The 13,297-nt window shown below is 46.2% G+C and overlaps 1 protein-coding gene and 1 long non-coding RNA gene across 2 annotated transcripts in view; both read left to right on the top strand.

The window, feature by feature from the left end:
- LOC307200780 overlaps positions 1–13,297 on the top strand; it is a 189,086-nt gene that overhangs the window by 122,054 nt on the left and 53,735 nt on the right. The window lies entirely within an intron of this gene.
- The window catches only part of ASB2 (ankyrin repeat and SOCS box containing 2), a 32,243-nt gene that overhangs the window by 6,889 nt on the left and 12,057 nt on the right, over positions 1–13,297 (top strand). The window contains exons 3-6 of the mRNA XM_079948538.1: positions 2,738–2,818; positions 3,577–3,743; positions 9,916–10,071; positions 11,628–11,873. Coding sequence (XP_079804664.1) covers positions 2,738–2,818; positions 3,577–3,743; positions 9,916–10,071; positions 11,628–11,873 — 650 coding nt within the window. The remainder of the gene's footprint in view (positions 1–2,737; positions 2,819–3,576; positions 3,744–9,915; positions 10,072–11,627; positions 11,874–13,297) is intronic.

The following is a 13,297-nucleotide window of genomic DNA, read 5'->3' on the forward strand; positions in this document are numbered from 1 at the left end:
TGGCAGGGAAACAGGTTTTCTCTCTCTTGCAAAACATGAGGACTCAGGGACATATCCAGTGAAGCTGCATACTGGAAAATTCAGAACGGGCAAAAGAAAATATTTCACACGGTTCCTAGTTAAACTCTGGAATTTGCTCCTGCAAGAAGAAGTGATGGCCACCAACTTAGATGGCCTTGAAAGAGCATTAGATAAATTTATGGAGGATCATGCTATTAATGGCTACAAACCACAATGGTTATATTCTGCCTCCACAGTTGGAAGCAATAATGCTTCTGAATATCAGTTGCTGGAAACCACAGGAGGGGAGAAGGTTCTTCTGCTCATCTCCTACTTGAGGGTTTTCTACAGGCACCTGGTGGGTCGTTGAAAATAGGATGCTAGACAAGATGGAGCATTTTCCTGATGCAGCAGGATACGTCTTATATTTGTCTGAAATCCTTGGAGGAAGAGAAGGGCAGAAATGTGTTGGTGGTGTTTTAAATGTCAGATTTTGGAGCTGAGCGAAATATTGATTATCTGCCAAGCCCTCAAATTGCTATTTGAATCTTCTGGTAAAAAATATATTTGACTGAATACACAGGACTAAACCACATTACATTAAACACATTTTTTTAAAAAGTGTGCCTTTAGAGTGCCACTTTATTTTCAAGGAAAAGCAGTGCATGAACCTGCTGTCTGGATCACACTTTCAAGCATGATCCAGATTGAAGCTCTCCACAGCTGCTTTTCCTTCAGAATGGAATAGACAAATTGCAGCCTGAGATGGTTCAGTTGGAGCTTAGAAGTACAGTGGTACCTCAGGTTAAGTACTTAATTCGTTCTGGAGGTCCGTATTTAACCTGAAGCTGTTCTTAACCTGAAGCACCACTTTAGCTAATGGGGCCTCCTGCTGCCGCTGCACCGCCGGAGCATGATTTCTGTTCTCATCCTGAAGCAAAGTTCTTAACTTGAAGCACTATTTCTGGGTTAGCGGCGTCTGTAACATGAAGCATATGTAAACTGAAGCGTATGTAACCTGAGGTTCCACTGTATGCAATATGACCCTTCAGACAGTAGAACTTATTCATCTTAGCATTACAGAGTAAAATGAAAGTGCAACTAGAACTTCCATGTATGCAATGAGCATACAACAGCAGCTATTGGTTAAGATGAAATTAGTGAAACTAACATTTGGACCTAGTCCTGTCCTCTCAATTAAACTTTGGGTGAGATCTAACAGAAAATGTCACATTTGAGAATAGTTTTTTCCATATGTGTCTGAACATCCTTATGTCAGTGCTGCTTAAAACTGTAACATATGTCTGTTTCCACTGCCAAAAAGTATATTTGACCCAACTCTGGAACTTTTTTTTAAACAAAACATATATCTTGCTGACTTGAGCCATCCTAGTGATCATCAGAATAAATAGGGCACTTTAGTTTTTCTTGTGCAATACTTTATGTTTATGTGTTACTTCACCGTGTTAGTTTACAAACTGGGTCAGATGACTGGCTCATAGTAGCAATTGCATAGATGTATGAAATCACCCTTTGGGGAAATCCCCACTGACCACAGTAAACATGATTATTTTAAAATTAGCTAACTTGGCAGTTGCAAAATTAGAAGCAGCATAACCCAGGAAAGTGTAGCAAAGTCATTTGAGCAGTTGTGGGGGGTACTCTGTTTTCCAGATTTGCAAAGTTCAATGCAAGTCCATTCTTGAGTTGCATATGGCTTAGGAAGTGCTTGATATATTCATAATATATTATGCTGATAGAGATCAATGTCATGCTAAGATCTAATAAATGCAAAGCAATATGCATTTACCCCTCCTTCTTAAAGGAAAGACTTCATCAGACCGTATTAAGATCATGTATTGTATTACAAGTTTTTGGAGGAGGGCACAAACTCTCTTCCATCTTTTCTCTTGTCTGATGTTTTTATCTAATGACCTAGGAAAAGGCTAACTAGTGCCTCCCACTGTGTTTCATATTTTATCAAGTTATATTTTAATATTCCTGTTCCTCTGTTGATTATGTCCTGCCTTTTATATGATTGGAAAGGAAAATCACTTTTTAAAAAAGCTTTTAAAACAGAGCTCCACCAAGCGCAACCTCTCCCTTCACTGTAGATCTGTGATAGGAAATCTGCCACAGCGTGGTACAATGGTCACAGCTGGTGTAGGGTAGTGGTTAGAGTGGAGTCTAGGGTTCAAATCCCCACTCAGCCATGAAGCTCACTTCGCACACTTACGCATCTGGTGAAATTCTGTCTTCAATGTAATTCTGCAATTCTGAAAGATATAGCAGGCCATCTTGTTTGGACCTGGCAACCCCAGCAATCTCTTCTTGGTCTTGATCTGAAAGTTTCTTGCAAAGCTTTCATTCCCACAGCTGTTTCACAACAAAAACTATCCAGCCATCCTTCTCCCTGAAGCGAAGAAGGCCCTCAAACTCTTTCTCTGCCTGTTGTGTGGTGATGGAGGGATTCATCTCCCCTGTTGTCTTATATGGTCATTTGAATCCCCTGACACTTCCTCTGAAGGCCAAAAATAATCCAGAACCGAGAGAGCAGCTGAGCCAGAACAAGCCTGCCTTTGTTTAAAGACCCAGAGGGGGCTGCAGGTCCATTGGATACTGTCTCCTTCAGTGGCTTTCTCAGCCCCCAGGCCCACCGCTAAGCAACCCGAGACATGACCTGCTTTTCTTATTCGGAGTATTTTTCATTATTTCATTCGTGTCATCATCACTCCAGGCGATCAGCACAGAATCAAGCGGCCAGTTCAGGGGTCAGACGGAGGTACGATGGCAGCCTGTTCAAAACACCCCAACCGGAGTAAGTCCTCCTTACCTTCTTTCCTGTACTTTTTTTCATTATTAGGCTACATTTGTTGTCGTGTGCTTGGCTTGACTAGACAGCTAGAAGGGGTTGGGCGGGGGGGGGGAGGCGTGCGGTGACAATTGTAGCATCATTTTACGTCTTCTAAGGAGTTTGCATAACTGGCCGAGGGAAAAGGGACTGACTTTCCCCGTTCCCTCTCCCTGTCTGCCCTTCTCCCTCCCACCTCTTCCACCCACCCTGGAGGCCTGCTGATCTTGAAAGCGTCCCTTTCTAACCCCATCTTTTAGGACTCTCTCCGTTGCACTGGAGTGACTGACTCAGCGGAAACAGGATCCTTGTCTAGCAATTTAGTTAGATCAACCAGTTCCCATGTCAAAATAGTAAACAAAGCTGACTGTGATTATTTTTAGCTGTGTTGCCATGCGTGCCTTCAGTGTGCAAAATGGGAGAGCCAATGCACTAAAGAGCATGAAAATAGGGACACAGGGATCTGTTCTCAGTTGCTTTTGGAATATATAGCCCTCTGTGATTGCTGGCTTGCAGGTGGGTGGGAGAGTTTGTTTGGGCCTCTGTGTAGTTTATTCAGCCACATAAAATACGAGTGACTTCAAGGGGGTGGGGGAACAGCCCCATAAGTTCAACCACCATAGTGGATGGTTTCACAGCCAGGGCATGGATAGTGCTGCAATGCCATTGCAAATGTCAGAAGCAATCCTGCAAAAAGTGACAAGTTTTTAACTTTGTTTTAAAAGAGTGCTGGATCCTGTGGTGTCAGCAATCCAGAAAGGAGATGAAAACGCACTTCTTAAAATGATGCAGTCGGGGAAAAACCTTGCACAGCCTAACAAAGATGGATGGTTGCCCCTCCACGAGGCTGCTTACTATGGACAAGAGCGCTGCTTGAAGCTGCTGTATAAATGCAAGTATCAGGGGAAAAAGAACTGATCAGATCAAACCACAAAACCATCACAGGGTATAGAGTAACTTATTCAGCCTATTTTTGTACATTCAGGGAATTTCATGATTATACACCCCCCCAAAAAGGTTAAAGGCTAATGTACTGATCATAAATAGCATTTTCACCATATCTTCTGCCCCTCACCCCCATCCCACTGGATCATGCATAGCAAGCGAAAGCACATGTTACCCAAATTAAACATCCTGGTAGCTGTTTTATGGAGAGTTCTCTTGGCAAGTGCTGAAGGTTTCTTTCTGCATGTCCTCTAAACACTTCCTGCCCCGCCCCAGTTTGCATGGCAATAAGCTCTTGTGGTGGCTTTTAATGGGGAATGTGGTGGGATAATGAGCTGCTTGTGCGTTGAAGCTGGATCCCTCAGAGCTCACTCAGTGTAGTGAAACCCTGCCTTGAGAGGAGCCCTTGAGCATGGCTCCCTCAGTCGCTGGTAGAATCTGACAGTGGGCGTTTGCGGAAACGTTTCCAACATAAAAGCTGTTTCACAGACATGCGCCTCCTGGATTCCCTGCGTGACAGTTTCCGGCGGGGGGTGGGAGTCCTTAAGGGCTGTTCTGATACCTCCTCGCTGTTCTCACTGGAAGTATCCCAGAGCCTCCCCTCCGACTCCCTTTCCTTTGGAGCTCCCGCACTCCCCCTACTGGTTCCCTCTTCTGCTGAAGAAGAGGCTCTCCTATTCTCCTGAAGCCTTCTCACCACCTGTCCTTCCGATGGCAGTTCCCTGACATCCACCTCCCCCCCAGGGCCCCCTTCACCCCCTCCCGCCTCTTCTCTTACGGGCGGCGAGGACGGAAATCCCTGGAAGGAACTCCCCTCATCCTCCGAGGATTCAAACACTTCTAACCACGGCCTACCGCCTCTTTCCCCCTCTTCCTCTCCTTCGTCGGAATCTGTTTCCACCTCCACTTCCGACTCTGGGAACCCCTTCAAATTCCCCTTCCTCATCTGTAGTCCCGAAGTGTTCCCTCCTAAACCTTGCCACTGGTTGTGGTTTACTTGGGAAACGCCGATGAAACGTTTCTATTAAAATCTCGTCTTTGACTTCCTCTGCCGGTACCCATGCGTTTTCTGACTCTTCCTCCCCCTCCCATTCTACCAAGTATTCCACCTGATTCCCCTTCCACCTGGAATCAATGATCCCTGCCACATCCATGTTGCGTTCTCTCTCTTCTATGACGGGTGTCCGGGTGACCTCCCTCTCATGTTCCCCCCACTCACACCCCTCTCTGTAGGGCGACAGTAATGACCTGTGAAATACTGGGTGCAATTTCATGTGACTGGGCAATCGGAGTTTGAATGCTACTGGGTTGACCTGCTGTATGACCTCAAAGGGTCCCAACCGTTTGGGTCTCAATTTCTTACACCCTCCCTTGAACGGCAGTCCTTGGGTGGATAGCCACACCCGGTTACCCACCCTTATGGTTTCGCCTTCCCTCCTATTTCTGTCAGCTTGCTTCTTATATTCTTCTTTGGCTTTCTCTAAGTTGAGTTGGAGCTGACGGTGGATCGCTTCCATCTCTTCAACAAAATTTTCCGCTGCAGGTACACTCCACCTTCCCCCGCCCTCTCCTGGAAACGCCCGAGGATGACACCCATAATTGGCTAGAAAGGGACTCATCCCTGTGGACACGTTCTCCGCGTTGTTGTAGGCAAATTCTGCCAGCGGTAACCAGTCCACCCAATCAGTTTCTCTGTCCTTTACATAACACCTCAGATATTGTTGCAAAACCCCGTTTGCCCTTTCTGCTTGCCCATTTGTTTCTGGGTGCCTGGCGGTGGAAAAACTTACCTCCACATGCAACATGCTCATTAGTTTCCTCCAGAACCTAGAAGTAAATTGTTTTCCTCTGTCGCTCAAAACCCTCAAGGGGGCGCCATGCAACCTAAAAATGTGCTCCACAAACAACCTTGCGGTTTCTTCCGCTGTCACTGCATGTGAACAAGCTATAAAGTGGCACATCTTAGTTAGTAGATCTACCACCACCATGACCGCGGTTTTCCCTTTGGATCTCGGTAGATCGGTCATGAAGTCTATGGATACCATCTCCCATGGCCTTTCTGGGGTGGGTAAGGGTTCCAATAACCCCGCTGGCGCCAACCTCTCTCCCTTTGCTCTTTGGCACCTGTCGCATCCCCTGACATACTCCCGCACGTCCTCCCGCACCTTGGGCCACCAAAACTCCCTGGTAACCAACCACATGGTTTTGTGCTGCCCGAAGTGCCCCGCCGTGGGGCTGTCATGCAACTGCTTAAGCACCCGCCCTCTTAGTTCCCCACCTGGTATGTAGAGCGCCCCTTTGTAATACAGTTTTCCGTTCTTTTCCTCAAACCCCCCTGCGTTTTCACCTGTCTCCCTGAGTTCCCTAAGTTTCTCTTGGGCATATTCATCGTTTTCAATACCCTCTACCAGTTCTCTTTGCCCCACCAATGCCGCCCCACAAACCCAGTGGTCCTCTGAGATGATATGTCTTTCTTCCACCCCTCCTTCCCCCTCCAAGTACTCAGGTTTTCTGGAGAGAGCGTCCGCCCTGACATTCTCAGCCCCTGGCACGTAGCGAATCTCAAAATTGAACTTGGAGAACTCTTGCGCCCATCTTACTTGTCTCTGGTTCAACACTCGGGCTGTTCTCCAGTATTCTAGATTTTTGTGGTCTGTCCGCACTTGAACCTTGTGTTGCGCTCCAATCAACAGGTGTCTCCATCTCTTGAACGCTTCGTGGACAGCGAGTAATTCTCTGTCGTACACTGTATAATTCCTCTCAGACTTGTTCAATTTCCTCGAGAAGAAGGCACACGGCCTCCATTCCGACGTATTCGCTCCTGGCTGCAGAAGCACGGCCCCCACCGCTCTGTCAGACGCGTCGGTTTCCACCCTCATCGGCTGCTGCAGATCCACGTGTAAGAGTTGTTCTTCCGAAGCAAACGCCCTCTTTAAACTTTCGAAAGCTCGCTGCGCTTCTTCCGTCCAGACAAATTTCTTCTTACTGCTGAGACAATCCGTGATGGGGGCTGTTAAATGGGCGAAGTTCTTGATGAACTTCCGATAGAAGTTTCCGAACCCCAAAAACCTCTGCACATCTTTCTTAGTTTTCGGTGGCCTCCATTCCAGCACTGCTTGCACCTTGCTAGGATCCATGGCCAGCCCCTTGTCCGACAACCGGTACCCAAGGAATTCCACCTCCCTGGTGTGAAACTGACACTTCTCCAGTTTCACCCACAGCTGGTTTTCTTGCAGTTTGCTCAGTACTTCTCTTACATCTCGCACATGCTGCTCTTCATCCTCTGAGTACACCAGCACATCGTCCAAGAACGCAGCGCAGTTCTTGTACAGCAATGGTCCTAGTACGTGATTCATGAATGATTGAAATACTGCGGAACCCGCCTGGAGGCCGAAAGGCATAACGCAGTACTCAAATGCCCCCAAGGGGGTGAACATAGTGGTTTTCCACTCATCTCCCTTTCTCATACGTATCAGGTTATACGCCCCCCTCAGGTCCAGCTTGGTAAAAATCTTCCCTTTTCTCACCCGGGTCAGAATGTCATCGATTCTGGGCATAGGGAAGGTCACAGGTTCGGACACTGCGTTTAGGGCCCTGAAATCCACAATTAATCTCGGTTTGTCCGAGTTTTTTTTGTCTACAAAGAACACTGGGCTACCCCCCACCGCTCGCGACTCCCTGATGAACCCACGCTTGAGGTTTTTGTCAATAAACTCCCTTAGCTCCTGCATCTCTCTGTCAGACATTGCATACACCTTGCCCACTGGCAATTGCGCTCCTGGAAGTAAGTTGATTTGGCAGTCAAAGGGTCTGTGCGGGGGTAGTTTATCTGCTTCCCTTTCGCTGAAGACGTCGGCAAAATCTGCATATTGTCGTGGTACCCTACCTTGTTCCATTGCTTCTATCTTTGCTAACGTCGCCTGAGTGCCTACTTGGCCCCCTTTTTCTGTGCAGTGTCCCATACAATGTGCTGACCCAAAGGAAACCACTCTCTGATGCCATCCCACAAGCGGATCATGCAGCGCTAGCCAGCTCATCCCCAAAATGATGGGCGCTCCTCCCAACGTGGCTATATTAAACGCTATCCGTTCCGTGTGTCTTGCCACCCTCATTGTCATGGGGACAGTCTGCTGGTCTACTTCTCCCCCCAACAGCGCCCTCCCATCAATCGTGGTCACCTGCAGGGGATTTTTTAAAGGAATGGTTTGTATCTGATGGGCGGCTGCAAACTCCTTACTCATAAAGTTGCAGGAGCTGCCTGAGTCTAATAGCGCCTTCACTTTTAGTGGGTGTCCGTTTGCCAGCTCCAGCAATACCTCTATTACAAGAGCTGGTCTTGGGGGTTCTGGCGTGGGCACATTTACTGTTCCTTGGCCTGGCTGCTGTGCCCCGTCGGTGGCAGCCAGGCGTTGGCTTTTACTTGCTCCTTAGCTCCTTCTCCCTCCTCCCCAACAGCTCCCGCCATTCCTTGCCATTCCTTTCTTTGCGGACAAACTCTGGCAAAATGACCTGGCTGTTGGCAGAGAAAACATTTCTTGGCGCCTTTTCCCTCCTTCTTCCGCCCTTCACTGGGGTTTGAAATTGCGCGCGCGCGCGCTGTCCCGATTTCCATCGGCTCTGCTGGCAGAGAAGGCTGCTCTGGCATCTCTGGAATGCGGAAATCCCTCCAACGCTCCCCTTTCCCTTCCCGCTTCTCCAAGGCTCTGGCCTCCTGGCGTGAGCCTATGGCCAGCGCTGATTTAGTCAGAAGGTCCATAGACTCCGCCCTGGGCCCCCGGGAAAGTTCGTCTTTCACTGCCGAAGATAGTCCTTCTTCGAACAGCATTTGTATTGGTTCCGCTGACAAATCCCATCCTAATTTATGGATCAACATGGTGAACTCAGTCCAGTACTCACGGACAGATCGGTTCCCTTGTTTACACGCCATTAACTGCCTGCGCGCCACTCCCTGCTCAATCTCGCTGGAAAACATCAGATCCATGGCGCGAAAAAACTTCCTTGTGTCCCTTAGGGCTTCATTATTGGCTGCCATTAGTGGCCTCACCCAATCTCGGGCTGCGCCTTCGAGATGCCCAATCACAAAAGCAACCCTCGAATCCTCATCAGGAAAATCATCAAACTGCAGATTGAGGGCATATTGCATCTCTGTCCTGAAGGCTTGATAATTCCTGGGATCACCCCCAAACTTCTGCACCAGTCCTGGCACTTTCCTCGAGAGCTGGGCGGCTTTCCCCTTTTCTGCATCATGAGCCCTCCTCTCCTCCAGCCTCGCCGTTTGCAGAGCTAACTGTACCTCCAACATCCTGTACCTTTCTTCCAGGCTAGGACCGGCTGCAGCTGCTCCCCCATCTCCGGCTCCGGCTGGGTTGCTCATGATGCCTCTCTTTGCACAAGCTGCTTTCAGGGACTGTCAGATTGCTGTGGTGGGATAATGAGCTGCTTGTGCGTTGAAGCTGGATCCCTCAGAGCTCACTCAGTGTAGTGAAACCCTGCCTTGAGAGGAGCCCTTGAGCATGGCTCCCTCAGTCGCTGGTAGAATCTGACAGTGGGCGTTTGCGGAAACGTTTCCAACATAAAAGCTGTTTCACAGACATGCGCCTCCTGGATTCTCTGCGTGACAGTTTCCGGCGGGGGGTGGGAGTCCTTAAGGGCTGTTCTGATACCTCCTCGCTGTTCTCACTGGAAGTATCCCAGAGCCTCCCCTCCGACTCCCTTTCCTTTGGAGCTCCCGCACTCCCCCTACTGGTTCCCTCTTCTGCTGAAGAAGAGGCTCTCCTATTCTCCTGAAGCCTTCTCACCACCTGTCCTTCCAATGGCAGTTCCCTGACAGGGAACACTGTGATCTCACTTAAATGTACGAAAAACGTCGCCGATAACAATGGCAGGAGAGGGTGGTGAACTCAGGCGATCAGATTTCCTAAACTTACTCTGAAAATGTCTTCTAGCACAATTGGAGCAAGAATTTTTTTAACCCTGACGAAAGAATGAGACTTGCAAGTTGTATGTGGGCGGTTAGCTATCACATAAAAGTTTGACACTATTGAGCACAGTGTCTGATGTGAGGATTATTCATGTACATTACACGCCTCACTAAATATGGATCAACGCTTTCTCCATAGCTTATCCTGGGTTACTTGATCAGCGTACACTTCAGGAGGAAACGGCGCTCTACTTAGCAACAAATAGAGGGAATCTTGAGTGTGTGCGTTTATTGCTGCAGGCTGGAGCAGAACCTGATATTGCAAACAAAGCGAGGGAGACCCCACTTTATAAAGGTAAGTCGCTTGATTCTCATAGGTCTTGAGTGCCCACGAGTAGACGCCTTTTCTAGTTGGAAACAGTGTGTGCCAGGGGCACCAACTTGGACCCCCAACTGTGGGTGCCCAGCGTGCCATGCACAACGTCGTGACGTCATATGCCGTCATGCTGTTGCAGTGTCCACAGGCATGTGACGGCTCCATAAAAAAACTGGGCCTGGGCCACTGCCCGCCACTGCTACCCCAGCCCGCGGTAGTTCAGAAATCAGGGCTGGTTCCAGGTTTGAGAAGGCACTGGGGATTCTTCTCCTCTGTTAGTGGGTGCTGGTGGGCATATCTGGCTGGGGGGCAATGCTCTTATTTCAAGCTGCTCTTGAAATAAGAAGATAAAAGGAGTCCTGCTGGATCAGGCCCAAAGTCTAAGTTGTTCAGTGGTTCCCAAATGTTTTTGGGTCTCTTCCCACTTGGTGGCATAAGCTCGTCCCTAGTGTCCCCTACCTTATAAAAAGCATTAGTTAGTAGTAGTAGTAGTAGTAGTAGTAATATTCTAATAACAATAATAAATTATAATAATATAATAAACTATTATTATTCAGAATAGTGGTTTGCACGACATGCTAAGGAAGATAATAACACAACAAAATTCTAAACAGTAACAATTAATTGCACATTTATTCAAAATTCAATTAAAATTATTTAGCTCAATTAAGTCAACAAAACTGATTAACTTGATCCAGTGATACAAGCTTTTTTTCAACTTTTTTTTTTTTTTTACAAATACAAGAACCATTAAACACTTATCCAGCAGTACATATGTTTGTGTTTGTTCTCACCATTGACTTTGGACATAAACTTACATATTCAGTGTTCAAACATATTGCTTAATGTAGCCTCTATATTTGTTTGCACAGACTTTTGCAAGGTATTTGTGCCTTGTCTGGGTTTGTTATAGTTGCTATTCTACTGGTTGCTGCTTTGTTAATCTTTTTTATTATTGTAATTTGCTTTATCCTTTCTGTGTTTTAATTGTACCCTTCCCTGAAATTGCCTTGTGATGAGGAAGAGGCTAAATATACCATCCCTGCCATGTGGTTAGTAGGCTGCTGCCATTTTCAGAGCAGGAAAGAAGATAGGGAAACTCTATACAACAGAGATTTGAGATAATGAAATCAATGGGAGAGGGAGTCATTTTATATCCTTGATATATGGATATTCATCAGAGTTCCAAGTTCATCACTTTGGGAGGGGCTGAAAAGTGGTGTGTACATATTTTTTTATAAACAGATAAATAAGGGCTTGTTTTTGTGTGAGTATCTAAAGCAATGCCACAATCCTGAAAGTTTATTTTACATGTTTGTGGGGGGAAACATTTGGAAAACAATCCTCTAGTACCCCCAAAAGCAAACTGAAATGTATGAATTCATTTTTTAAATGCAGGAGAAAATATATGTGGAATAAAGCAAGGCTTTTCTTGGACAACGAGCAACTTCTGGGTGAAATTGTCCGAAATGAAACTTGTTTTTGAGGCCCAGATACGGAAACCTAAACTTTATTTTCTTTTTTTGTCACCACAGCCTGTGAACACAGAAATGCCGAAGCTGTACAGGTGCTATTGGAGTACAATGCTGACGCGAACCATCGCTGCAATCGTGGGTGGACTGCCCTCCACGAAGCTGTGGCTCGGAATGACTTGGAAATAATAGACCTTTTGGTCAAAGGAGGTGCCAAGGTCGAAAGCACAAATTCCTACGGGCTCACTTCCTTTTTCGTGGCAGCTGAGAGTGGCCACTTAGAAGCCTTGCGATACCTTGCCAAGTGCGGTAAGCAGTATTGCAGAAGCAGGATCTTGTGCAGCGGCTGAGATATGCAAAACCATCTATTGATTTTGTGTGTTGGGTTTTTCAGTGGCCAGTTCATAATTTTGGATTTGCTTTTTATTCATCCTATACGGCAGTCTTGCAAAGGAAGGCAGAAATTCTAATTTCTGCAAGTTCTTGTCGGAGGTAGCTTATTGTGCATTGGTTTCCCACACTTTCATAAACTATAGTACAAAGAAGGCAGAACCTTTTCCAGATTTCAAGTGGGAGATTCTGAGGTGATTGAACCTTGATCTCCAAATTCTAGTCCAACCCCCGAGGATACAGAAGTACAGGAATTTATTTTAAGCCTTAAAGGGATAAAACAACAAATTGGGATTTATTATACTCATTAACCATGGAATGTTTAGTGTCTGTTGGCAAAGAAAAATGAAAAACTCTCTGTGTGGTGCTTTACTTAAGCTCCTTAGAGCTTATAGTATAGTATAGTATAGTATAGTATAGTATAGTATAGTATAGTATAGTATAGTACAGTATTTATCCATGGCTTGCTGGCTGGCAGGGACCCTGAACAGGAGGACTCTACGTATATGAAAATGCATGGCCAACTTTTGTTTCAGGTCCTACTTGTCCTCCTCTCAGATGTATCTTACAGAGACTTAGCATTTCTCCAAGAGGCAAAAAAAGGGGGACAGAATAAAAATAGTGTTTTACCAGAGACAGGGACAGCAATGAGGGGGTTGTCCCTGGTAAAGAGGGACAGTTGGAGCATATGGGACTGAACGTTGACACTGACGAATCGCAAGTTCAGTATATGAAAGGTCAAGGGGAAATTGAAGAGTGTCTGAGCTTGGTTTTCATTTCCCATGGTCAATTATGAACAAAAAATAATAATCGGAACAAGAATATACAATAAAACTGCACTACTATTCCAAGCTTTTAAACCCCTCTGAGAACCCCTATAATAACTTTATTGCATCTGTACAATACACAGTGCTTGTCATAAAATAAAGATTCCATTTCTCTCCCTCATTTAGTTGTATCCCCATGGTGGGCTTTGCAGTTGTGTTGCTAGTTACAGTTGTAAGTACATTAAAGCTTCAAATGCAATGGAAAGACTTTGCCACAAAGGAGCAAGTTTTTCTTCGGCAGACACTTGTGCAACCAATTTCTACACATGTCTGTTTGGAAGCAAAGCTCACCCTGTTCAGGGGAGCTTACTCCCAAACTAAGTGTGGATATTTTTTGTAATCAAGCAAATAGAATTCTGGCACAATAGAATTTCCTAGTACGGGACTAAGGTTGAAATTCCGCAAACACTTACCTAGGAGTAAGTAGAGTTGCCATATTTCTAAAAAGTGAAAATCCAGACACAACAGTTGTTGAGCTTTCTTTTTTTTCGGCCAAAGTTTTGGAGCTATTTTTCT

This window comes from Podarcis cretensis (assembly GCF_951804945.1).
Source record: "Podarcis cretensis genome assembly, chromosome: 1".
In the NCBI taxonomy this organism is placed as follows: Eukaryota; Metazoa; Chordata; class Lepidosauria; order Squamata; family Lacertidae; genus Podarcis; species Podarcis cretensis.